The 24531-nt window shown below is 50.0% G+C and overlaps 8 protein-coding genes across 8 annotated transcripts; 4 read left to right on the top strand and 4 right to left on the bottom strand.

Moving 5' to 3' along the window:
* Window positions 1-3658: 3658 nt before the first annotated feature.
* Window positions 3659-5832, bottom strand: M430DRAFT_258564 (hypothetical protein). The gene is made up of 2 exons (XM_024865310.1): window positions 5669-5832; window positions 3659-5600 (listed from the first exon to the last, which is right to left on the bottom strand). Exon 2 carries the CDS (start codon window positions 5534-5536, stop codon window positions 3818-3820), a length of 1719 nt encoding a protein of 572 aa, XP_024719841.1. The 5' UTR covers window positions 5537-5600; window positions 5669-5832; the 3' UTR covers window positions 3659-3817.
* Window positions 5833-7720: 1888 nt separating this feature from the next.
* On the top strand, window positions 7721-10689 carry M430DRAFT_124056 (hypothetical protein; the record flags this gene model as incomplete). Its single annotated transcript, XM_024861900.1, has 1 exon — window positions 7721-10689. A coding segment is annotated over exon 1 (2610 nt), but the record flags the coding sequence as incomplete, so codon positions are not given.
* A 740-nt stretch (window positions 10690-11429) lies between these two features.
* M430DRAFT_20542 (hypothetical protein) lies at window positions 11430-12266 on the bottom strand (the record flags this gene model as incomplete). The annotated part of the gene is made up of 1 exon (XM_024864318.1): window positions 11430-12266. One exon carries the CDS (start codon window positions 12264-12266, stop codon window positions 11430-11432), a length of 837 nt encoding a protein of 278 aa, XP_024719839.1.
* A 283-nt stretch (window positions 12267-12549) lies between these two features.
* On the top strand, window positions 12550-13486 carry M430DRAFT_59860 (hypothetical protein; the record flags this gene model as incomplete). Its single annotated transcript, XM_024868827.1, has 2 exons — window positions 12550-13213; window positions 13275-13486. The coding sequence occupies 2 exons, from the start codon at window positions 12550-12552 to the stop codon at window positions 13283-13285; spliced, it is 675 nt and encodes a 224-aa protein (XP_024719838.1). The 3' UTR covers window positions 13286-13486.
* A 129-nt stretch (window positions 13487-13615) lies between these two features.
* Window positions 13616-15089, bottom strand: M430DRAFT_104133 (hypothetical protein; the record flags this gene model as incomplete). The annotated part of the gene is made up of 2 exons (XM_024860905.1): window positions 13616-14783; window positions 14839-15089. 2 exons carry the CDS (start codon window positions 15087-15089, stop codon window positions 13616-13618), a joined length of 1419 nt encoding a protein of 472 aa, XP_024719837.1.
* Window positions 15090-15551: 462 nt separating this feature from the next.
* On the top strand, window positions 15552-19582 carry M430DRAFT_124046 (hypothetical protein). Its single transcript, XM_024861899.1, has 2 exons — window positions 15552-15628; window positions 15874-19582. The coding sequence occupies exons 1-2, from the start codon at window positions 15617-15619 to the stop codon at window positions 19447-19449; spliced, it is 3588 nt and encodes a 1195-aa protein (XP_024719836.1). The 5' UTR covers window positions 15552-15616; the 3' UTR covers window positions 19450-19582.
* A 415-nt stretch (window positions 19583-19997) lies between these two features.
* On the top strand, window positions 19998-21671 carry M430DRAFT_29223 (hypothetical protein; the record flags this gene model as incomplete). The annotated part of the gene is made up of 2 exons (XM_024865857.1): window positions 19998-20558; window positions 20604-21671. The coding sequence occupies 2 exons, from the start codon at window positions 19998-20000 to the stop codon at window positions 21669-21671; spliced, it is 1629 nt and encodes a 542-aa protein (XP_024719835.1).
* Window positions 21672-22986: 1315 nt separating this feature from the next.
* M430DRAFT_104409 (hypothetical protein) lies at window positions 22987-24395 on the bottom strand (the record flags this gene model as incomplete). The annotated part of the gene is made up of 5 exons (XM_024860925.1): window positions 22987-23236; window positions 23361-23427; window positions 23481-23804; window positions 23925-24141; window positions 24255-24395. The coding sequence occupies 5 exons, from the start codon at window positions 24393-24395 to the stop codon at window positions 22987-22989; spliced, it is 999 nt and encodes a 332-aa protein (XP_024719834.1).
* Window positions 24396-24531: the final 136 nt, after the last annotated feature.

The following is a 24531-nucleotide window of genomic DNA, read 5'->3' as shown; positions in this document are numbered from 1 at the left end:
CCCCCCCCCAAAAAACACCTCCCACGAAGTTCCCAACTCTAAAGACTATATTGTTGCCTCCCGCAAGACACATTCATCTAAATGGCACCTGCACGAGCAGCACGAGCAGCACGACGACGAAGTTAGGACGCTGGAAAGGATGGCAGTGTGTTTGGATTTGATGAAAACAGCGGTGGAGGTACTGGGTCCAGTGGCCGCAGCTTCGCGATTCGACGTTGTTTAATCGACACATTTCTCTTTATTTCCCCCCCTTTCTTTTTTCCCCTTTGTTCTTGAAGTTAGTTTTGCACTGTATGGTTGTTGGAGATATAGCTAAGGCCTGAGATTCCAGATCGGGATTTCTGTTCTTTTTTTTCCCTTTTTCTGATGTGTTGGGAAAGAAAGGAAGTTAGAGAGCATATCGATCTTCTTTTTATACTTGATTCGGGAGATAAGGGATCAGGTAGTGATCTTGGTGTAATCTTGACTCTTGAGAAGTTGAGAGATAGCAATTGCCAATTTGTGAGTTTTGGCTTGGTGGAATGTATTTGTGATTGTGTAGCTGTGATTGTGCTCTAGAAATTGAATGGTTGGTCAACTTGAGTGGGATGGGGGAGTATATCGTCAAGAGCGAACTTGAGTTGCACATTCGACCTCGCGATTGTTCTAACTTCTTACCTTCAAAAGCCTTTTGATCCATACATCTAACTCCCGTCCATCTATCTCAGGTATACCGATATCAATAATCAAACCCTTCCCCAACCATACCCAGCAGTAGATAACGTAAAAGAAGCCTAGCGCCCCTAAAATATCCGGGGGCGGCGCCTTCAGACTACGCGGACCGGGCCGCAAGGGACCTGAGGATGGATGGATGGATGGGGTGAGGGATGTGATTTATTAGAGGTGGCGGAGTTGAAGATGTTTTGTAGGGTTGGAATGGCGGTTATAGAGGGAGCTTTATGTTGCTAGGGGTGGGGGCTTGAAGAGGGGTCCGGGTGTGAGTATTGGGGTTTTGGCTACACGGAGTTCTTCCCTCTCCCCTCCTCTCCCCCTTTTCCCAATGTTATTTACTCTGTAGAAACATTCCTTGCGCAGCCCAGAGCAAACACTTCAACATACCTAACTTGCAGAGCGAAGGAAAAAGGACCTAACTCATAGCGTATAAAACCGCACGGTCCGCACGATATCGTCTATTGCTCTACCTTCCTCCACTGACATCGCAAGACTGCCGACTTTCTTCTCAAACTTGAATAAGGCGCTGAAGTATTAAATTGATCTAGGTGATTGATATTGTAATACATTCTTCTTCCCATTGCAACTACTAGAACAGACATATCATGCTATACTCTCGCCACTCCCCGCTCCTATCAGCAAACATTCCACTGTTCATAATCCACCGGATCAAAATCAAAAATCAAAACTAGTCCAGACAATCGTGCTAATCAACCATGAGTCCATGACCCATATCTGCGCTGATCTCAAGACTTGATAATGCATACACACCGCCTGAAACGCAACCTTATATAGATCAGATTCACATATCATGCGTGAACAAGGATCAGGACGTTACAAGATCCAGCAAGAACTCTTCCCTCTTCCCCTCCCCCCACAAAAACCTCCCACCTAGCTACCGGGTTTAAGAACGAGAGCTTGGGAATAACTTGTAATAATCGTGGGGCTTCCAACACCAGTTTTAGGGAGAGTGCTTTTACGCAATGATACAGAGTTTAGTCGTACCAAAGAAAAATACCTTACCTACCTAGGTAAACTTAAAGGTAAGGTAGTTTACCCCCGGGCCCCGGCGCCGGGAATAACCCACCTTGAAAGGACAACCCCTGCTTAATCTTTCCATTCCCTTCCTACCTACCAATTTTATTCTTCTTTTTTTCCTCTTCCCTTGTCTTTTCTTTTGCAATCTTTGAAAAAGAAAGAAAAAAAAAGTGGAAAAAGAAGAAAGGAATACGAGGACCCGACCCAACCCAACTCCCCGGATCCCAGCCAGTGGTCCCTCAAGCCCCCCACCCTTGCACTTCAAAAGAGGAATAAATCCTCGATGAGCTCGCACCCACTCTTGGCTGGGATCAAGGGTGAAATTTGTTATTGCCCGCATTGTGAAAAGACTCTCCTTAAATTCAAGTTTCCCTAACAAGACGACTAAGACTACACTTGAAGTCTTGACCAAAAACTTCAAGGCCAAGGTAATGCGTATCGAAAATATTCACAAGAACAGGTGCTAGTACCAAGTCAATACCAAGTCCTTTCAAATCTTCAACCTCAAAACTAACTCCACGAACAACAAGTCTCAGCTTTCGAGCCCGTTGAAGAAATTCATCTTCAAGAAAGTGTAGCCAATTTAATAGACTAATAAGCTTCTTATCTTGCTCCATGTCAGTTATCGCTTTGGAGAGAAACTGTTTAGTATCCGTCACGCTCGATAATGCCAGTAGATACCACGTTCCTTGACTTGGTACAAGTAGGTAATTGGATAGCGTATATCACGAGTATCCAGCGTTAAGAACCCGACCTCTCTTAACCGCACACGACCATGCCAGTCCTCGTGGAAAAGATGACTATGCTCGAAATCGATTGCGGTAAAAAAAGCATCGAGAGGATCTTGGTTTTGAGGATCAAGTACAAGGCCTGGATTTTGCTGTAGAAGTTGCAGGCTCTGCGTGTTGATTGATAGTGCGTAGAAGCTGCGCACGTAGAGCTCTAGCTATAGCCTGCCTATAGGCAGCTTGTAGCATCCTTTCTTTCCTTCCGAAGCGAAATTCGCTGTACTTTCTTGTCGTCGAGTGTATTCTCATTATAGGGCGTCCGGAATCACACCTGCTGGACTTGTGCTCAAGCATATAAGAGGTGTGGTGGTGATGATGAAGTTGATATAATAGAATAGCGGTACTTGTCGTGTAGAGATAGACAGATGCCTTATGTGCCGAGTCTTTTTTCTTTTAGTAAATAAACATCCCCGTACCGGCCCTTACCACTATACGCCGTATTGTATCAATAAATCCGCGACAGCTATGACCCTCTTATCGTTTCGCATAATAATCGTCCATGAATATTCGAAGGGCGCGGCCCACCCACTCCCTATCCATGGAAATAAAGCATGTACGTCGAAACAAGCAATTTTGCCTATCGCTCGGATTCGATAGTCTGGAAGCTAGGGGCTCGCTATTTGTAAGCGTGGTATGGCGTTTCTTGGTATAGGTGGGATCGGGATCGGGACGGAGTTGCGAAGGAGGGGTTTGTTATTGAATTAAAACAAAGGGGTTATACCGTAACAAATTTTACGGGCTTCGATGTTTTTATTTTTTGGTGAGGGTTGGACATCGGGGGAGGGTAGTGAGAACGCGAGACGAGGACTTCATTGCGCTGCGCTGTGGAATGCTTGGTTGCGAAAGTTTTGGATTTGCGGTTATGTTCCATGCGTAGACACGTGCATGCATCCTATGTCTAAATACTACCTATTAATTTACTCTTATTATGCTATATTATGTTCATGTGTTCTTAACTTTTGAAGAGTCGGACTCCTGGCTTGAATCGCCTCTCTTCCAGAATATACCACGTGGATGGCCTGGAAATCGAGTCGACAGCTCTGTGGTAGTGCGTCGAAACGTATGCCAATTGCTGTGCCGAGGACTCGGGTATTGATCCCCTCAGTATTTGAGGTATCCCGCGGTAATTCTGCTTGTTCAGTCCTCTGGAAAGAACTGCAACCTCCCTAGCAAGGTGTCGAGCATCATCGCGGTGCTAGCTCTGTCTTAGCCAAGCCAATGCATGCTCACCACAAAATTTCCTTTAAATCCCCCCCAAGTAAATCTTCCACGGCTTCACCTCACATGATCTCACTCGCAAACTTTGACCTCGCCCGGATCGTCGGCCCAAACATCACAAGCACCCAAGGAACTGCCGTCAAGAGCACCGCAAGGCCGCCTAACAAACTGGCCGCTCCCTGAAATGTCAAGTTATTAAAAAGCGCAGTCACAACCAATGGGAATACGCCACCCAGCATATTCCGACAGCAGCTTTGCGCCGCTAGCGCGGAAGAGGCGTAACGATGATAAGTGTCAGCGAGGTAGTTAAAGGTGGCGAGGTAGATAGAGAAGATGCCCATGGTAGCGCAGGCGATGCCCATAGCAGGCACAATCCAGGGGACGGAATGAAACTGGGTCCAGCCAAACCAGAAGAGCCCAATGGGTAACAAGGTGGATTGGACGCAGGCGAAATAAAGACGTGCTTCAGGAGAAGAGAGGTCGAGTTTGCTTATAAACTTGGACTGTGTCGCAGGGTTCCGGGCGGTGTGCTTTACGTAGAGGAAGAGGAGACGGTCTTGGTAGATCGACAAGAAGGTGGAGATCGTAGCGCCAATGCAGATTGCTGAGAAGACACCACCCGATTCTTGAATGTTGAAGCCGTGAGAACGCCCAAAGACGAGGGGGATGGATCCGAATGTTAGGTAGAGGACGGCCCAAGCGAAAGAGATCCAGAGGGAGAAGAAGAAGACGACGGGTTCGGTGAACAGGAGATGGAAGGGGCGGAAGACTGAGATTCCAATCATTTTGGACAACGACTCGCGCTCTTCGTCGGATTTGACTTTCCATCGGATGCGCTGAGATACGGTCTGCTCTGACCCAGGGGAGACAGGCATGTCAAAACCAACGTGGCCTGCTTGCTCACGGGCCTCCATCCATTTATTCAGTGCCTTTGCTTTGTTGGAAAGGAGGATGCTACCTCGCGTTTCCTTGAAGAACAACGTGACGGCTGCGATCAAAAGCCCATTAGTGATGACTTGAACCCAGAAAACCCATCTCCAAGTGGTATTCTGGGCAATGAAACTGGATATCATAGGCCCCAGGCCTGTCCCGAACAATGCCGCTCCCGAGAACAACGCCATAGGAGTGTTTCGATCCTCGGCGTGATACAGATCACTCACCACACCTCCAACCATCGTCGAGAAAACCGAACTTCCGCATCCCGTCCAGAATCGCGCTACCAGCATTCCTGGGTAGGAATGCGTGACGGCACAACATATCTGGCAAATGACATACAAGATGCCCGACCCGACGAACACTGGATACCGACCATTGATTTCCGAAAAGGGCGCAAGGACCATTGGTGCAATTGCGAACCCACAACAGAATGTGGTGATACCGATCTGGACGGCAACCTCACTGACGTGCCATGCCTCGGACATTTGTTTAGCCGCCGGAGAATAGGAACCTGCTGTGTAGCCGGTGATGAGGGTCGCGATACAGGAGAGCACAATGGTGAATCTTTTGCGGGTCTTGGACCACTCGAACGGGGAGGTGTACTTCTTGAGGTCGGGTTGTGGAGGGGGTGGAGCTGCGGCTGACTTGCTGGACAGACCGCCTGACGGGAGGGGCAATCGGGTTTCGAAGGTGAGGTAGTGGTATATGATAGGGGACGAAGCGTCCACGATGCTGTCGGAGGTATTCGACTCGTCGTTGTTGTTGTCCCTCTGCTTCTCCCCGTGCTCAACGACCATGGTTGTCGTTTGCTCGGAATCACGCCCACTTATCTCTGGGGCGGCCATTGGGGGCAAGGCGTATTTTCGGTATCCAGGGTCGAAGGGAACAGCAACAGCGGGACTACCTTACCTATCCAGACAGCATGAGACGGGAAGAAGAGAGGGGGGGTTGTTTAAGACGAAGAGAGGGATACTCACAAAAAGAAGAGAGATCTCTTCTGGAGGAGAGATTAATATTGGATAATAACTTAAATTTGAATACCCCGTCTGGGGTAGGCCGAAGGCGACCTAGCGGTGGGGGGACGCCGACGGAGGCCACTGATGGCGGGTCTCTGTGGCTCTGATTAGCTCTAATCCGGGCTAATCCTGGCTAAATCCTGGCTAATTCTGTGGCCGCGCTGGGGATGGGTCCTCTCGCCCGGGATGGTTGCCGAACTCCCACCCGGGATCAATCAGATCCCCTAACCCGTCTCCGGCCTAGCCGTCTTATTTCCAGAGAGAGGGGGGTTGACTCGTTATCCCCGCCGGGGCTTTGGCTGATTAATGCGCCGGACCTGGGGGGAGCGGAGAGACGTGTGCACGAGGGGTGAATGGGACGCCATGTTGGAGTTGGAGATGGAGATGGAGATGCAGCAGAACAATTGACCAGAGGCGTGGTTCTTTTGCTCTACCCGGGCCATGCAGAGACGAAAGAAGAAAGCTCCGTGGATTTGTTTGTCTCGTGCCGCGGGGCGGTTCCGCTTCCCCTCGTCGGGACGGGATCACGTGTGCCAACCAAACCCATGTCACATGTCCCTACACCGCGCCGCACGGCACTCGGCGCCTGGATTCCAAGGCATGAAATCGAAGCATCCCTGGAGACAGGGTGGAACTGGTTGCCCTCAGAGGTAAAGGCGGCCAAAAGCGCAGAAGTGGGAGATGGAGGCACCTTTGGCCTTTTGGCCCAGGAGGCCATCCTCCGTCCCGTCGGGGAAGAGAGACAGATGCTCCGACGGAGCACAGCACGAGTCAAAGCACCGCAATTCACCGCTTGCACTGTACAGCGGCATGGCCTCTGGTACATACAGTACGGCCTCGGGGACAAGATATAAAATCAACTGCAAATAACAATGGCCTTCTCCTAGCATTCTCGTCAGCGGTCATGTACTGTCTGAGTGTCCGAGTATCTGTACTGTACCCAGAGTGAACATTGAGGGCATCAGACGAACCGCACATGCAAACGAACATGCTCTGACAGGCGCTCAGACAGGCCCGAGCAGGAGACAAGGTCTTTGTTGGATCATGTCTTGGAAACTGTAGCCACTACCCAGGGCTCAAGGCTTAAGCACTGCTCAGCCAACAGTACTCGAGTACTCCCATACGAAGCACTGGGGCACTGATAGTGACGCTTGTACTTTGTCCTTCGTACGATAAGTAGGCAGAAGCAAAAAGTCCTCTCCCAAGCAAGGCCTCAGGATGTCCAGCTCTGTGGGAGAGTCTTAAGATACCCCGCAGGCTCTTGACTTTCCGACTCTCCCAGCTCTCTTCGGGCTCTTTCGGGGACAATCGCATTTTAATACTCATTAATACTCTTCAACGGCGAACAACCCAAAAGCTCTTTGAAGCACTTTGGAGCATTGGAGGTAATAGGGTGTTCCTCTCGTGGGGTACTAGTAGCTGAAACCTCCTCGAAGGCTGCAACCGACCTTCGAAGGCTGGTCAGTCCAACCACCTCCACATGGCTGATGTGTGCCCTTGATAGGTCAACTCGGTCAACTCGTGGAGGTACCTCTTCGATCCACGCCGGCATTTGTCCCTGCAAGGGATTCTTTGATGCATCGCGCGTGTGGTTTGTCTTGCTTGTGCGGCACTTTTTGGTCCTATTTTTCGCCTTTTGGCAGAGCCGCGTCTGTGCGGCTGTGGGCCTATCCCTTCGTCTCGAGCGCCTCCCCCCGGTTCTATGTACAGTACCACCACCACTGCTCCTGTACCTCTGTAGGCCTGCGCGCGACATCCTGGATGACGACCACACATCGGGGTGACGGAGGAGACCTTGCTTCTGTCTGATCTACCGCGAACCATACACAGTGCGAGATAGGGGCCCGGCTTTCCTAGGTAAGCTTCTCTTGCCTCCCCTCTGCATGGCTGTCGTTCTTCGCTGCGGTATATGAAAGCGGCCAGTCGACAATGCCTTCACTCCTTGATCGACCCTCTCTTGCCGTCCCCAAGTATGTTTAATCATGGCAGACCAGCTGACATCGCGGCCAGCAGGCTCGCTCCAGTCCACCTTTCCTCCCCCCTCCGACCCCACAACAGACGAGTACAGCCCTCCCGAGAAGGGAGAATTTCTTGCCGGCGTGCGACGAGGCCTACGGAAATTGGGATCCGTACCTGGGATCGCATACAAATCATCAAACATACAGCTTGCTGAACGGGCTGCGATTGCCACTCCAGATCTCTCCGCTGCCAGCTGCGATTCAACACGAACTGGTCGATCGAAGGAGCATGTTAGGAGTCACAGCACCTTGAACTGTGAAAAGCCTCTACCCAAGGTCCCATCTCCCCCACCAATTGAACGGCTTCTGCGGATACCCGTCTCTTCCCCTGCTACCGCAAAATCCTTTACCACCATGTCACGCCCAGCTGTGAGTGGCAGCCGCACGAGCACCATGGACTCGTCAACCTCGGGTCCTTCTTCACAAATGTATACGAGTGGATATATGTCATCTGATATGGCCAGTAGTCAGAGCAGTCTTGCAAGTTCAAATAGGACGGAAGAAGATGAGACAAGGGATATCATGACACCGAGAAGCAATGGGCCTGCCTCAGCCGGTCCATCCCCTGCCCAATCACGCTCGGCGGGTGCCTCCATGGGAGCTCCCAGGGGTTCACCAACACATTTGTCGGGACTCATGTGCAATGTACATCGAACAACAGGAAGAGAACCACATCCGTTAGTGGGAGCTACGACGACTATCTTGGGAGATAAGCTTTATGTATTTGGAGGACGGATTCTATCACGATCAAGGCCGGCGTTAACGGCAGATATGTACGAGTTGGATCTGATACACCGACATTGGACAAAACTTGAGACTACTGGGGATATACCTCCACCCAGGTACTTTCACAGTGTATGCGCGCTCGGGGACACGAAGCTTGTCTGCTATGGTGGCATGTCTCCTGCGCCATCAACGGGGCAGACACCCGTCACTGCTGGCTCTGGACAGGATTCACAACCAGAAGTTGTTGTAATGTCGGATATATACATCTTCGACGCGCCTACCAAAGTATGGACATTTATCCCAACACAGGATACGCCACAGGGGAGATACGCACACTGCGCCACCATCCTTCCATCCTCTGCGACGTTTGCATCAGCCAACGCGCCTGCATCGGCACTGCAGCATAATCCACCCGGATCAAACCCGAACCAGGGCACCATCGGTGTAAATATTGATGGGAGTGGCGGTGCTGAAATGGTAGTGGTTGGGGGTCAGGACAGTGCAAATCATTATATCGAGCAGATCAGCGTTTTTAACCTTCGGAGCCTGAAATGGACCAGTACTACGCAGCTCGGAAAGAGTTGCGGTGCTTATCGAAGTGTCGTTGCGCCGTTACCTGGTACCGTATCCTCCCGCCTTGGAAAATCTTCTCCCACGAGACCAGACAATCCTGGGGCAAGTCAGGAATCAAAGGAGCCAGGATCATGCATGTTGATTTACTCGAATTATAACTTCTTGGACGTCAAGCTGGAATTGCAGATCCGGTCATCTGATGGGACCTTGACGGAAAAACCAATGCAAGGGACTTTCTCGCCGCCTGGCTTACGCTTCCCGAACGGTGGTGTCATTGATACCAATTTTGTTGTCAGTGGCACGTATCTTACGTCCTCGAAACAAGAATATGCGCTATGGGCGTTAGATCTACGGACCTTGACCTGGAGCCGGATAGACGCTGGTGCTAACGTCTTTAGTCAAGGGAGCTGGAATCGTGGTGTTCTGTGGAATCGCCGTAACACTTTCGTTATTCTTGGCAATCGGAAACGGAGCCTGGTAGAGGATTACAATCATAGGCGCATCAACTTTTCGAATGTCTGCATGGTTGAGCTTGAAGCCTTCGGATTATATGATAATCCAAGAAAAGTTTCGCCGATGTCTGGTTTCGTCTCCGCCAGTTCCCCCTTTCCAACCCCATCTCTGGGTCTTAGTCCTAAAACCGGCTGGGCTATCGGCGGACGCTCGTTATCCAAGGCTGCTGAAGACTTAGGTACGGCGGCACTTGGATTGCGGGAATTGGCAGACATGGACATCCTCTGCGTAGGCGGGGAGCGAATCCCCGTCAACTCTCGCATCATAGCCCGGCGCTGGGGCCCCTATTTCGTGCAGCTCCTACGCGAAGGCTCCTCGCTACAGCCTGATAATGTCTACCGGCATAACCCTAGCAGGAATAGCAGTGTTACGATCACGCCAAGTCTTAATACGCAATCCTCTGGCCTGTCAATCTCTACCACTCTTAATAGTACGGGAACAGCGCCTTCGCAGATCTCATCACCACACACGGACATCACGGCACTCTCTCAGCCTCCGGACCCAACTGCACTCCCGCCTACGTCTAGGCCTAGAACTCTCTACTTGCCACACACGCATCTGACCCTCCAATCCCTTCTGCACTACCTCTACACCTCTTCTCTCCCGCCTAACACATCCCCTCTCTGCACCCCGCAGATCCTCTGTTCGTTGCTCCAACTTGCGCGACCCTATAAAATTGATGGCTTGCTTGAAGCTGTCGTCGAGCGCCTGCACGGCGTTCTCGACTCTCGCAATGCCGCTGCTGTTTTCAATGCATCTGCTATGGCTGCTGGCGGAGGGCGGGGTACCGGGGCGAGCCCAGACGGGGAGTGGCTGACAAGCCCGGTGTTCCCCGATGTCGTTGGAGCCGGAATCGGTCCCCCAACCCTGAAGCTGGGCGGCGAAATCCCGAGGGAAAGTGGCTCGGGGGCAAGAGATGGACTGAGGATCAACACCTCAGTAGGGAGTCTCAACATCGGAAATGCAAGCAGAGTCGATGAAGAAGAGATCCTCTCGGCGTCCAGCAGCGTGGCGAGCGAAAGCGCCAGCGAAGCGAGCGAGAGCGGTAGAGCTGGAAAAGAGGAGATCTGGAAGGGCAACGTGAGCGCAGTAATCGGATTGCAGAAACGCGGACTGAGGGGTCTCATGGAAGGACGACGGTTACGTGAACGTGGTGCGAGCGTGGGCAATCAAGCGGCGGCCACAATGAGAGCCGGGCTAGGTATTGGCGCTGCTTAGTCGCGTGAGGAGTTGGATATTCATAACGGGCAAGCATCTGGAATAGGGAGAAGATAGACAAGCAGGAGATGTGTGACAAGCAGTGGGGTTCCGGCGCTATTTATGAGGATATGAATGATTATTTATGTATGACGGGTATAGGGGGATTCGATTGTGCTGGAGGACATGTTTCTTTTACCAGTGTAGCTGCCACCTTGATTCGGTCCTAGCCATGAGCAGGCGAATATAGATTATCTACTGTTGGATATAACCCTTTCTTGTGAGACCATTTGGTTTATGGATCGTGATGTGTGACTGCGCCGCGCTAAGTGTTATCTGTACCTATCTACCTTAGCAACTGGGGCGAAAATACCCCTCCATATCCCCCAAACCCCTCCACCGTCTTCATTGTTCGCTCGGCACCTTAATTAGGTAATTAAGCCCAAGCTCAGGCCTAAGGGACGCGACGTGCAACAAAACCCAACTTTATCATTTCTTGATAAGCCGTTTTACCAGATGCGCTTGCTTGCTTGCTATGGTGAATAGCGCGGGGATTGGGCATGGATCATGTGATTGAGGATAGATCCGAGGAGGGGAATCTGGTGGATAGATTCTGGGGAAGGGAGGTGGGTTGATAGCAGAGCTTAAAGCAAGCTTTTAATAAGGAATATAGATCCATTTTTTACCTTCTCGGATCATTCATCCTCAAGCCAAAGCCTCCGCTCCTCTTCCTCCGCCCTTTTCTTGTCAGCCTCATACTCTTCTGCCGTGAACGGCGAAGGCCTCGATGCGATAATCCGCGCCTGAGCCTTAGCCGTGAATAGCGACTCATCCTCTTGATCCGCAGAACAGTCACACAGCTGAAAGCTGCCCTCCCGCAGCGCATCGCGGATTTTTCGTTCGTGACGTATGAACGGTAGGCCAATTGACATTCCTGATAAGGAGTCGTAATGGAATTGTCGATGCTCATATTTCAGATTCTCGGCGTAAGATTTTTCTCTTAGAGCAGGGACATAATCGTATAGGTAGGCTATGAGAAGTGCCAATTGATGCCAGGTCCCATCTGTGAGAGGGTCATCGAGCAGCTTGTCAATCAGAGCATCTAGGAGCTCCGGTAAAGGCGGAAAGAGGTTCTGAATAGTTAATGGGAAAGTGTAATTCCATTCTGAGGCTGGAAGGAGGATAGTAGTCGTTGGTCTCGGAGGTCCTTTACTCGGTGGCGGAGGTGGTCCCATTCCCGGCGACCAGGCGGGTCTGTTCTGGGTCACATCGATTGGCGGCGTCAAGCGGTGATGGGCGCTTCGCAGTGGGTAGTTTCCAAATTTGGTTTGCCCGCTGTCTTCGAGATGCCATCCTCGCTGCGTGAGGACGTTGGCAGCTTTGTCAATGTCGGGGACGAGAATGTAGAAGCTGAAGACTACTGTGGGGACTCCGTAGTGCGCAACTGCGTCCTCGCACCATATGACGCAGGGGATACCGCTGTCGCGCAAGATATAGCATGGTTGATATCGGGTAACACGTTCGGATGCCATCTTGAGGTGATAATCAGGTGTTGATGGACAAGAGAGTTTCAACTTTCAGGCACCTTTAATGCCTACCTACTAGCGCCGGGTAGAAGCGACAATTAGCGCTGACCCGATTCGCTAACGGCAATCCCAACCAGGTAGGCACCTTGGGCCTCTATTCCTACAACACTGTATTCTTCTCCACGGTCCTGGTAGTGTTGGTATCTATTCTTCAACAGAAGCTTCCCCGGTTTGAAAGTCAACATCTATGAGAGACTTCAATTTTTGCTAATACCTTCACACAGTAGACATGTATCCTTCGTACAGTTCAGGGGACGGTTTAGGAGCTTCAGGTGGGTCAGGGCCAGGGTACCAGCCCCCACAACCCGAAGTACCCACAAAGCCAAGCCCTGAGCAGATTCGCGAAGCTGCCGTGGCGATAAGCTATTGCCTGGGGGATCAAGTCTATGCAATTGTCGGGGGCGCAGCCTGCTCCCTTCTCGGTTCTACCCGGGAGACCATAGACGTCGACATCGTCGTCCCCCAAGGCGCAACAAGAGATGCGCGGCGAAAATTGAGAAACGAACCAACGTTATTCGACGTGGACAATCGGACCCTCCATACATACTACAGGAGCGATCCGAGGGTGGAAGTCGAGATCATCACGCCACCATCACTGTTCAGGGAGAGATTTGATAATAATACGCCTGTTGTCCTTATCAATGGTGTCAAGGTCCTCAAGCCATCGCTAATCTTGAACGCAAAGTGTAATTCTATCCTGAGCCGATCTTCCGGGGAGAAGAGACTAGCTGATGCTACTGATATTAAGTTTTGCCTCCGGTGGTGTGCTAACAACAACGCGTTTCCTACGGCTGCAGAGGTGCCACACGCTGACATGGAGTTTGTTGAGTGGTTTATTGGTGTATACGCTGAATCGGAATGCTGGACAAATGCAGGATACAACCGAGAGACTGGTATGCTTTCTTATCCGCTCCGACTCAAATTCTTGAGTAGCGCTGACATTGTGGTCGACAGGGTCGTTCTAGACAATTAGATATATAGCCAAGGAACTTCGTCCAAAACGTGCTATAGAGCGCCGCAAGTCTAAGGTCGGAACCGGTGTAGGGAGAGCAAGCATGGGATGATGATAGCACCCTCACCTTAGATTCTGTAAGCAACCAGTGAATAGGTAACATGAAGTGTTACCCCATAGCGAATCAATACCAGTCAGTATTTTATCGTGCGATCTTAAACAGGCCTCGATGATACTATTACCTGAGAAAACGAAAAAAAGCATTCATTACTTGGGTATAATCACGACTACGATGGCCTTATGGTGCGGAACTTTGTTACCCGGGTATACTCCGCAACCTCGCTCATAGAGATGAAGCAAACAGTCTGACCTCTTCCCGCAAAACCTTCACAGCCTCGCGATCATGCCAAAAATGTCCCGCACGAGGAACCTCCTTGTGCCTGAATTGGCCCTGGCCTCTCCCCTTGCACTCATCGTGCAATCTTTCCGCCCAGGCTCGTAACTTATTGACACTAACAAATATATCGTCGTCGCCGAAGAGTGCCAATGTTGGATCAATTGTGAGTTTCATATCATGTTCAGGAATCATTATTCCCCCGTCATTTGCACGCTTCGTAGCCCTCGCGGGTTTGGAGCCCCATAAGGACAGGGTGGCTAAGGTGTTCGCCCAACCTTGTAGTGGTGAAACGAGGAGATAAGCAATTTGCAAGCCTTCCGCTATATCTGGTATCGCTTTTATAGTTTCTCGATCATCTGCTGAATCATGTTCAGGCGAAATTTCTGGTACACTTCCCTTCGTTCTATGTGACGATGCGTCCGATTCATGACTACCCTTCCCTCTCGAAGCAAGCCTCCCAGACTTCGCAATCGATCTGACTTTCTCCACACTCTTCCTCACCGGCGAGTCGAGCGTGAACGAGCTTCTCGACCCAGGACTCTCGTGACTGGATCTGCGTAGATCTTCTTCACCGCCAATCCGAACTCCTCCATCTGTTTGGCGAATTTTGGAATTGGTGAGAGTGTGGTCTCGAAGTTGGGTGCTTCGGCCGCTGAGGGGAGACCTCAGGAGAAGTGACGAGAAGCGCTCATTCATGAGTTCATTTTGTTGGTCAGCCAAGAAGCGGGCTCGCATGCGGATTTCAGCGTGTGGGGAACCCCGAATGGGAGCTTGGAATGGGGCGATGACAGAGCTTATTATTGGTGGGAGCAATGTAGTTATTAAAGCGCCGTAGGAGTAACCGGAAAGAAGCAGAACCGGTTTTGTATTTGGATTTTGGGGGCCTGAAGTCGGGGTGGGGAACTCAGAGGCCGGGACGCTCTGCGAGGGGATGGGACTCAAGTCGTGAAGTTCAGGGTCAGAGTGATTAAAGTTCGAGTGTTCATTTTGTTCTGGTATGCTTGGAGGGCGAAGGTGGTGCAAATAGAAGAGGAGAAAACCGAGAAAAGATATATAGTCGTCCTGTTCGGCTTTCGACCGCCACGATGTTCGTCCTTTCGAAGTACCAGCTCCTCTACACACCTATGATTAGCATATATATTATATAAATACATACGGCAGAAGTGTACCGAAAGTTAAAAGTCCCTACAACAAAACCCTCCTTGAGTATGGTCGACGCGATCTTGTCAACAACCGGGTCATCGTAGCAACCACCTAACGGAGCGTACGGATGTGCAACTATAGCAGATCGTTTCCTCCATTCTGCAGCCTGTGTGACGGTTGTAGGGGCAAGACACGCAGGATGATAGACGCGACATTGCAGGACCAAGTTGTCGTGGATCGAGGGGATGGTAAAGCTCAGGGTGGGAGGCGGTAGCATGGTGCTAGATTCGAAGCCCGAGAACTGAAGACTCTCATCTGATGGGATATATTCGATTTGTCGCAAGCCCCGTCATTTTTCTCTGATTGAGCCAGAGCACAACTTGTTGGTACTATTGAGGCTGAAATGAGGTCTTAAGTCCGTACTGTACCCAAGGTACCTCTAGCTATTCTTATCGATGCATAGCGGAGCTTTGACCAAGGCGGACCAAAGATTTTCCGTAGAACCCCCCCTTTTTTCCGACACTTGACGATACCTCTTCCCCCCTTTTCAGGAGGAATGCTGCTCATTATGTTCGACTATTTGTACGGTGATAAATACAGAATATTACAGCATTCTACTGACAGAAAACATTCATGCTCTATTTTCTTCAGGCCAGATTTGATTGTCTTTTTGAAAACGAGATGGGGAGTTGTCAATTCTACCCCGCCAAAAATTAGCCCTTGCTGCCTGGCTTGTAATTGAATATCCAGGCACAAATACTTAACGTGGGAATTTTTTCAAGTCAGGACTGCACACTATTTTCAATGTCGATCAAGGTCAGTCAATCCTGAATAAGTCTATGGCGGTTTTAAACAATTTGGAGGGGTATATATGTAGCAAATGAGAGAGTCTGTTTTGCGTTTATTTTCGTGCAATCAAATTGAGTAGCAAGTGCTCGAACCTCGACCACGACAGTGTGTGCAAAGTCTGAGCTAGAAATTTCCATATCATATTTATCATTATTTTCACACTGCTCACTGAATGATAAGTAGTTATCATGAACTAACGAGGTATTATGCAGCATGATCACACGCTGAATCCCGTGGTAGCACTTGAATTCTACTCCAGGTCGGCGGGTACCCTGCTCATCTTAGCCGGCGAAGGCTGTTTTCTGAAAGTCTTCGAGGCCGAGTCATCGAAATTGATCAGTCAGATCAAAATCTTTGATTCACAGGCTATTCACGGTATTCTCGTTCGGGATGTTGCGGGCAAAGACAATGACCTGGAGGTAGTTATTTGGGGCGGGTGTTTTCTGACTTTGCTCAGGAAGGAGACTTTTGAAACTCTTTTATACCAGGATCTGAGCAGTATTGAAAATATTACGAGCTCACTACCAGATTGGATCCTCGATGCTGCCATCTCGCCGTACTGCAATGAGTGTGTATTGGTCACTGCTCATAACACCGTTCTTCGAGCGAGACTCGACGAGGGTTCCCAAACCTTGCATTTCGAGACATTAAATTCCCCATCACGGTCAATCTTGTACTCCGCACATCTCCTGTGGGAGTCACCGACGTGCATCCTGGTGGCAGCCGGAACCGTGTTCGGTGAAATAATAGTCTGGCAATGCACCGTTTCTGATGAAACATCCTCAGCTGGGAGCCGAGTTGTGGCAACATTTACTGGGCATGAAGGGTCTATATTTGGTGTCAACATATCACCTCCAATTCTGGACCAATATGGGAAATCAACCAGACTTCTGGCAAGTTGTAGCGATGATCGTACTATCCGTATCTGGGATATTTATGGGGACTTAACCGGCAGTACTCAGGAAGCAAACCCAGAAGCTTTGGATACTCAGTTATTGAGAGAGACTGGATTTATTAACAATGAGCAACAAGGTGCATCGTCACAGGTAACTGACCGATGTGTAGCTACAGTGATGGGCCATGCATCAAGGATTTGGCGCGTCAGGTTCCAAATCAGCAATTCGAATGGTTCTAAACGGCCCTCTATAGGTGTCATTTCTTTTGGGGAAGATTCGACAGCACAACAATGGGTATTGGACTTTGAGGCAGGATCCCATTCACAGGACCCTTCGTCGAATCCCTCTGGTGCCGCAATGAATGGTGGGGGCCAAGTCAAAGCATGCAAACTTTCTCACTTAAACACATTTGCCTTTCACAGTGGGAAACATATCTGGTCAACAGCCATGCATCAGTTGGGTAGTATGAGAAACCTTCTCATCACAGGAGGAGCGGATGGGAAGATATCTGCCTACGAAATTGCCGTAAACAAATCTAGTGACAACGGACAACTATCAGACACATCTTTGGACAAACCTGCAATGACGGCATCGGACAGCAATGGAGATGTTGAATTTCTCACTCGGACCAGAGCACTGGATCCCGAAAACGTTCTCGAGGCAATCAAACCAGATCCAGAGAATGGCGTTTCTGCGGCCCAAGCACCATCATCACAGATACTACATGACGACCCGCCTCTTGCAATATCAGCCAATGGTAGACCGCACAAGAAAACGAAACATCAAAAGAAACCAAGGGACGCTTTTAATCGTTACGCGTTTGTGTCGGACAATTGCGTACTTGTCACAACAACCTTTGGACGGGTCTTGCTTGGTCAGCTTGGCTCATCTATCAAGTGGAACGAAGTTCTTTTACCTGAATCATGCAAAGAGGATCTGAAATCATATTCAATGATCAAGAGCCTTCCTAAGCTAGGGATTGCCTTTCTAACCAACGCAAATGGCAAGATCTATATGTACCGGATCGGATCGACCATTGTCAAAGTGGCACAAGTCACCGGGAAAGTTGGCGATATGTTTACTCTCTTCGATCCTGAATCAAGAATCATAACTCTCGTGGTGACCACTTTAGGGGGTAAAGATGCCGTTCTGTTTACATTTGAGCAGAATTCTCTTTCGCCGCTTACTCTGAGTGGTGTCCCATATCACCTCCCCGAAAATTTTGTTGTTACTAGTGTTGGAAAGAGCAACACAAGGTTGGCGTTTGGTGCTAGAAATGGATCATTCTCCTTATATGAAATCGGAAGGAATACGGGGCCTCTCCATACCTGGAATCCAGACGAAAACACCATTCCTGGGGAAGCCATTACGAGCATTACCTCTCTTCCTGTTTCAGCAAACTGCGACCAAGATTACTTCTTGACAACAGGTAGAAACGGAATGTACTCCATATTCGCTGTTGCTGTCACCGCCCAGGAGAATCTGGCGACAGGATCTAGCATACGCCAAATTCATCAAGGTACACCACCCCTCGGACCAAATATTGAAGCTGCATGGTTCGATGGTCCGGATCTACTCCTCTATGGTTTTAAGGGCAAGAATTTCATCGTATGGAACGAAACCAATCAGTGTGAAATCATGAACGTCGAATGCGGTGGTGCACACAGAAGCTATGCATATTCCCCCTTGTACAATAGTAGCGGTGGCCACTTCCTCTACACCAAAGCTTCCAGGCTCTATATCCATTCTCAACCAAGGCCATCACATCGAATTATCAAACAAGGTGGACATGGACGAGAGATAAAAGCTTGTGCTATCTCACCGGACCGGAATCTGATAGCAACCGGGGCTGAAGATACTGCCATTCGAATCTGGAAATACGAAGATAGAGGCTCTCCTCTACAGAGCCATTTTCAATGCCTTGCAGTCACAGAGAAGCATACGGCGGGGATCCAACACCTACAATGGCATGGATCGAAGTATCTTTTCAGCAGCGGTGGAAATGAAGAATTCTACATTTGGGCAGTCGAATCCATTCCAGGCTTCGGTCTCGGTATTGTTTGCGAAGCAAGCTGTCCCGACCCTAGCGATGATCGAGATTTGAGGATTATGAGCTTCGATGTCACAGAAATCGCAGATCCTTCAGGACATGATGGGGAATCGCACTTGTTGATAAGCTTAGCATATTCCGATTCGACAATCCGCACCTACAGGTACAGTAAACGCAGCCGATTTGAGCTGGTAGCCAGTGGAAGATACACCTCGTCCTGCCTTACACAGATCCGAAACATCCAGATCCAAGGAAAGGAGCTGTACCTGCTAACAGCAGCGACCGATGGCAATCTCGTGACATGGAAGACCGCAGTCTCTGAATGCTTCTCAGACATCGGGAATCAACCCACCCCGCAACTTGTCAGACTATCAACTCACAAGCTTCACCAGAACGCCATCAAATCTCTCGATGTCACAATCTCAAGAGCCGAAAAACACATAGTCGTTGCGACTGGAGGAGACGATAATGCTCTCGGTATCACAATCTACCGCTCTGAGAACATGGGTTCGAGACCAAGGAGTATCATTCTGAGGTCGGCACACGCTGCCGCCGTTACTGGGCTGTGCTTCGTGCAGGAGGATGGGATTTCGAGGGTCGATCAATGGAAGGAAATGAGGATCGCAAGCTCGAGCAATGACCAGAGGGTAAAGGAGTGGAGTCTAAGAATTGGGAGAGAAGGAGAGATGAAACTCAAGAAGGTGGGAGACGTGTTTACGTCCGTTGCTGATGCCGGGGATGTAGCTGCTCTACGGGGCGGCGAGAGTGCAGGGGAATCAAAGGTGTTGATTGTGGGAAATGGGATGGAGGTCTTTAGCGTTTCTGGGGATCTTGAACACTGATTGATGAATCAGTGACACTATGTGTGGACAATGTAAAACGAGGCTGTCTAGATTAATTGCCTATCTAGGTAAAAGCCTGCTCTGCTAATCTAGGACAGATTGGGATAAAACCGGACAATTTAACATGCGGAAGCATCAGATAAGTTATGCCTCGGCACTGCGATAACCTTGTTTGTAATGCAGGGGCCTCTAGCGACGCCGTAAAGTGACGTTCTGCGTTGCTCGGCGCCTCCACGTGAAGATGCAACGCGTTATCGAGATGATCTTGTCCAGTATCAATCTCCAGTCTTCTCTCTCCTTTCCCCGGCCAGCCAATCTCATACGCCAATCCTCGAGTCCTGGCGTTGGGAACGGCACGCGTCTATGTGTGCCATTTGCATCATAGCCGTCAATCACGTCCTCGCTACCCATGACTGCGCCTAGACTCCCGCCATTCTGTTGAGAACTTGAGGCTCTTCTTCCAGTATTTCCAGTCCAACTCCCTCTCCATAACAGCAGCGCCCCTCTTAGCCCGTCGACCCTCGCACGATCAACCTCAAGGGACCGTCATGATTGGGAATTCAAGGGCCGAGTACTGGTTCATACGCCTCTGCGTAGCCGGACTGCACTGCATCGCACCCGTCTGCATTCTCTACACCCTCCTCGCCTTTGTGCCCTATGGCTATAGACCGACGCACTACCGGTTCCCAATCTTCATCGAAGCAATCACTATCGCAGAAACGCTGTTCTACCTCCTCATCTACCTTCCTTACCGCTATTACCTCCAGCGCGATGCTGTGCATCCTCCGCCGCCTCCACGCGAGGAAAGGAAAGCGCTGTTCCAACTCTGCAACGATAACATAGCCGATCTAGAAGGCTATTTTCAGAAATGGTTTTTAGGAGCAGATTTGAAAGACGTCAAGAGAGATAATCTGAAGGAGTTCTACTTATGGGCCTTCTTCAATAGAGGCGGTCCGCCTGGAGACGACGATGAGGAGTTGGAGGAATATATCACTGCAACGGAGCAGATGTTAGGGAGGCCTATCGAGCCAGGGAGGGGGAAAGCCCAAGCTTTCCGTTTAACAATCGATCGTGTAGACATGCTTCATCGTAGTCTAATATGGTATTCCGTACGTTCCCCCTCCCTCTTGTATTTCACCAGCTGACAATCCCAGTGCGTGGGCTTCGTTGATCTGCTCACCTACGTGAAACTCCTCTATCACGGTTTCCACTTCCACCGCACTGCTCTCTCAAGGTTCTTTACGCTCTTTCCCTTCCGTCCATATTCACTCTTTACTAGCTACCGCTCGCCCGTCAAACACATAACGTACTGGCATCGACCTCACACATCGCCCACCAAACTCCCAATACTCTTCATCCATGGCATTGGTATCGGTCTCTACCCCTACACCAATTTCCTCTCCGAGTTGAATTCATCCACCGGGGTTGAATCGTCGGATCCAAACGATCAGGTCGGCATCATCGCCATTGAAATTATGCCCGTCTCCTTCCGGCTGACGCATCAGCCGCTCTCTCGCCAAGAGATGTGCGACGAGATCTCCGCCATTGTTTCTCAACACTTCCCCGACCAGAAGTTCATCCTCGCCTCCCATTCCTACGGAAGCGTCATCTCCACACACCTCCTCAAATCCCCTCTCGCTCCTCAAATCGGGCCCGTGTTCTTAATCGACCCGGTCTCTATTTTGTTACACCTGCCAGACGTGGCGTTCAACTTTATGCGAAGAAAGCCAAAGGAGGCGAACGAGTACCAGCTATATTATTTCGCCAGCATGGATATGGGCGTTGCTCATACGCTCGCGCGCCACTTTTTCTGGGATGAGAATGTGATCTGGAAGAAGGATTTCCACGGGAGGAAAGTCACGGTTAGTCTTGGAGCCAAGGATCTAATCGTCAATACAGCGGCTGTAGGCCGGTATCTCAGCGCACCGCTGGAAGGGTTTGAGCGCACCCTCGTACGGGATGTTGCAGGAAGCAATGGAAAATCTCCCTCGGACGACGGTATCCTCATCAATATCGAAGAGGACAACGGAGGGGTCAGCACAGTAGGAGAACGCGAGGAAGCAGCAACATTAGATGAAGAGGAGTGGAAAAACCGGGAGTGGAAAGGTTCAGGGATCGAGGTCCTCTGGTTCAAAGATCTAGATCACGCACAGGTCTTCGACAAACCTTGCACGCGCCGCCGAATTATACAAGCACTCCGGAGATACTGCGAGGATGGATAGAACAATATGGTAGAGCAATACCATCCCCCGAACACCATGAAAAATTGTACCCCATCTACCCAACACGTTAGAGCACCCCTCATCTCGGTCAGTTCTGAAATGAATACAGCGATATGTGAATAAGAAAGGCGTTAAAGTTAAAGAGGGATAAGAATAATGTCTCATTAACCCACCCACCTTACCTTGCAAGGTAACTTAGTAGACCCAATCTTTGAGCAAGTCCGGGTGGCACTTATTATTAGACTTCAAACTGGTAATGGTTCAGGGTCCAGCTTTGCGCACAAGTAGAAAATCCAATTCCAACTCCAACTTTAAACCATCTCTTTGAAATAAAATAACCAGATCAATGGATATTGATATTGTTATCTACTGCTTTTAAGTCATATTCATCTATCCCTACCTCGATCTACTACCTCCCATCTCGAATCAGAAGCAAGACTCAAGAACCAAGGATCAAGAACCGAAGAACCCCATTATTATCTTACTATCTATCAATCAATCATACATCAACCCACCCGCCCAACATGCAACAACAACCCAGCGCTCCCTGCCCTCTCGCCTCCAAACCCGAATCCCAACCCCAGCATGCTGCACCTACCCCAATCATCACGCCCAACAAAACCCATGCCGAAGCCCCTACTTCAGGAATCAGAGAGACGGGAAAACATGTAACGTCCCCTCCCCCCTCTCCCTTCCCCCCTTTTCCCCTTCCCCGACTCTCCAAAACAAAAGAAACGAAACTAATATATATACACATATGCCTCCGGAATAGACAAAACTCACGATCCTCTTCTCCCTAATCTTTGGCGTCTTCGGCGCTTTTGGCATCTTGATCACGTTGGGGAGTATAGTGTGGTTGTTTACAGAGGGGGAGGAGACGGAGGTTAGGGTTGGGAGGGCGAGGGGGAGGAGGGGGAAGGAGAGAAGGGGAGAGGGAGAAGGGGATGGGGATAGGGATAGGGATGGGGGGATTGAGATGAGATGAGATGAGATGAGGAATAGGATGTGGAGATGAGGGGTGAGCTAAGAGGATAGAAAAGGGGGAGACACAGAGGGAAAGAGAGCGATGTAGATGCTTGGCATGTGTGGTGAATTGGATAATGATCCGGATAACTCCATCTATGCAAATCTATCATGCTCAGCTACTTGCTGAGGCTATCAGATCTTTGCGTCTTTTTTCTTCCATGCAAGTGGTATATCGTATAATGCCCCTTTCCGTGTATGCATATGCGCCCCGTGTTGCTTTTCCCCGCCTTCCATCCCTGTCCATGATCCCGCTTAAAACTCGCCCCGCTGAATCTAGAATCTAAGTCGTTCAATCGATATCATCATCTCTGGGAGAAACTTTCTCCTCGTCTTCCTCATCTTCATCTTCATCTTCTTCGTCCTCCCCATTCTTCTTCCGCTGGTGCTTTTCCGCCAACTCCTTGTCCATCTTATCGAAGGGAATGCCGCCGACGACCCCTGGCTTCACATTCCCATCCGCGTCTATGTCTTCTTTCAGATACAATGTAAAACAGACGACGAACAGGACCTTGTTCGTGGCGCGGTTCTTGAGCACGTATCTGAGCGTATGTGAGCGCTTTAGCTCTTTCCTGTGTGAGAGCGGGGGTCAGGTGAGAAACAGAACGCAATCAATAAGGGGTGGCTCCACCAGAAGAAACGTGGAGTAAAAGCAGGGAGACGAACCTCAATCCCTGACCATCCCAATACTTCATAATCGGGAGAGTGAAGCCTGGTAATCTCAACGCGAAGTCTAAACCCCCGTATCAGCTTCTTTTCTGTTCCAGTCAAACCAAGGAGACGTACCATTGAAATCCAAATAAGGATTAAAGAAGTCACATCCATACGTCCTACCCGCCTCCCAATCCCAAGCTTTTCTATTCGTCTCATTCAGAAAGTATTTCTTCCGTGCCGCCTCCGTCTCAGGTACTCCTGTCTCGCGGCGGATTTCCAACCCTTCTTCCGAGCCCCCTTCCTCAAAAATCATGCCTGCCTCATCCTCCTCCTCTGTCTTGTCCTCAGCCCCTTCGGTTTTCGATCCAATATGTAACGTATTGACGGAGCTGGCAGCAGGTCCGTACAAGTACGGTTCGTCAGCGTAGACATCTCCATCCAGTCCCGGGTCAACAACTAGAATCCCTCGCATCAGCATCGATTTCATCTCCAATCTCCCTACTTTCCTCCCTGCGCTCTCTCATCACTCCTGAACCTCACTCCCCGCAGCTTCTCCATGGGGAAATATGAACATACCCCATTTCACAATCCTGAAAGCTGTCCCAAAGCCAGGTGGCAAACGGTCTCGAATAGGATGGTCGAAATCGTTCCCGAATACAAGATCATTCGCATTGATGTCTTGTTTCAGCCGGAAGCGAAACGTGATGCTGTACGCATCTTTGTTCTTCGCGTGCAATGGCAGGCTGAAGTAGGGCGATGTCTTGGGCGAGTTAAGGGGCAAGCCTCGGTAATCCTGTTTTCATTGCCCATCATCAGTCTCTATCCAGTCTTGGTTTCTAGGCAGAGAGGAGGGGGTTTGGAAGATGGAAGGGGCCGGGCATGGGGTAGAACGGAGGGAAGACAGACCTGTATCCGCACATTCAGATCGGTGGTCGCCAGATCTGATTCTATGGTCATAGGGTTTGAGGAGTTGACCGGCACGACCCTGTGAGTTTTGGCGTCGTACTCGTGCCCTGCGGTTACTTGGAGAATGTAGTTGTGCGCCATTGTTGCTTGCTGTTTTCCCCCGGTGTGCAATTGGGAGGTGTGAGGGGCGCAATAGAGATTCCGGTATGCTGTTTATTTAAGGAGAGTCGTTATGACAAGTAATTGACTGTGTAGAACTACGTTGCCCTTTGTAAAA

The sequence above is a fragment of the Amorphotheca resinae genome (assembly GCF_003019875.1).
Source record: "Amorphotheca resinae ATCC 22711 unplaced genomic scaffold M430scaffold_8, whole genome shotgun sequence".
Classification (NCBI taxonomy): Eukaryota; Fungi; Ascomycota; class Leotiomycetes; order Helotiales; family Amorphothecaceae; genus Amorphotheca; species Amorphotheca resinae.
This window is presented reverse-complemented; position numbering and strand designations above follow the sequence as displayed.

Coding starts and splice junctions, on each gene's coding strand:
- M430DRAFT_258564 (XM_024865310.1), bottom strand. CDS start 5,536: ATGGCCGCCCCAGAGATAAGTGGGCGTGATTCCGAGCAAACGACAACC.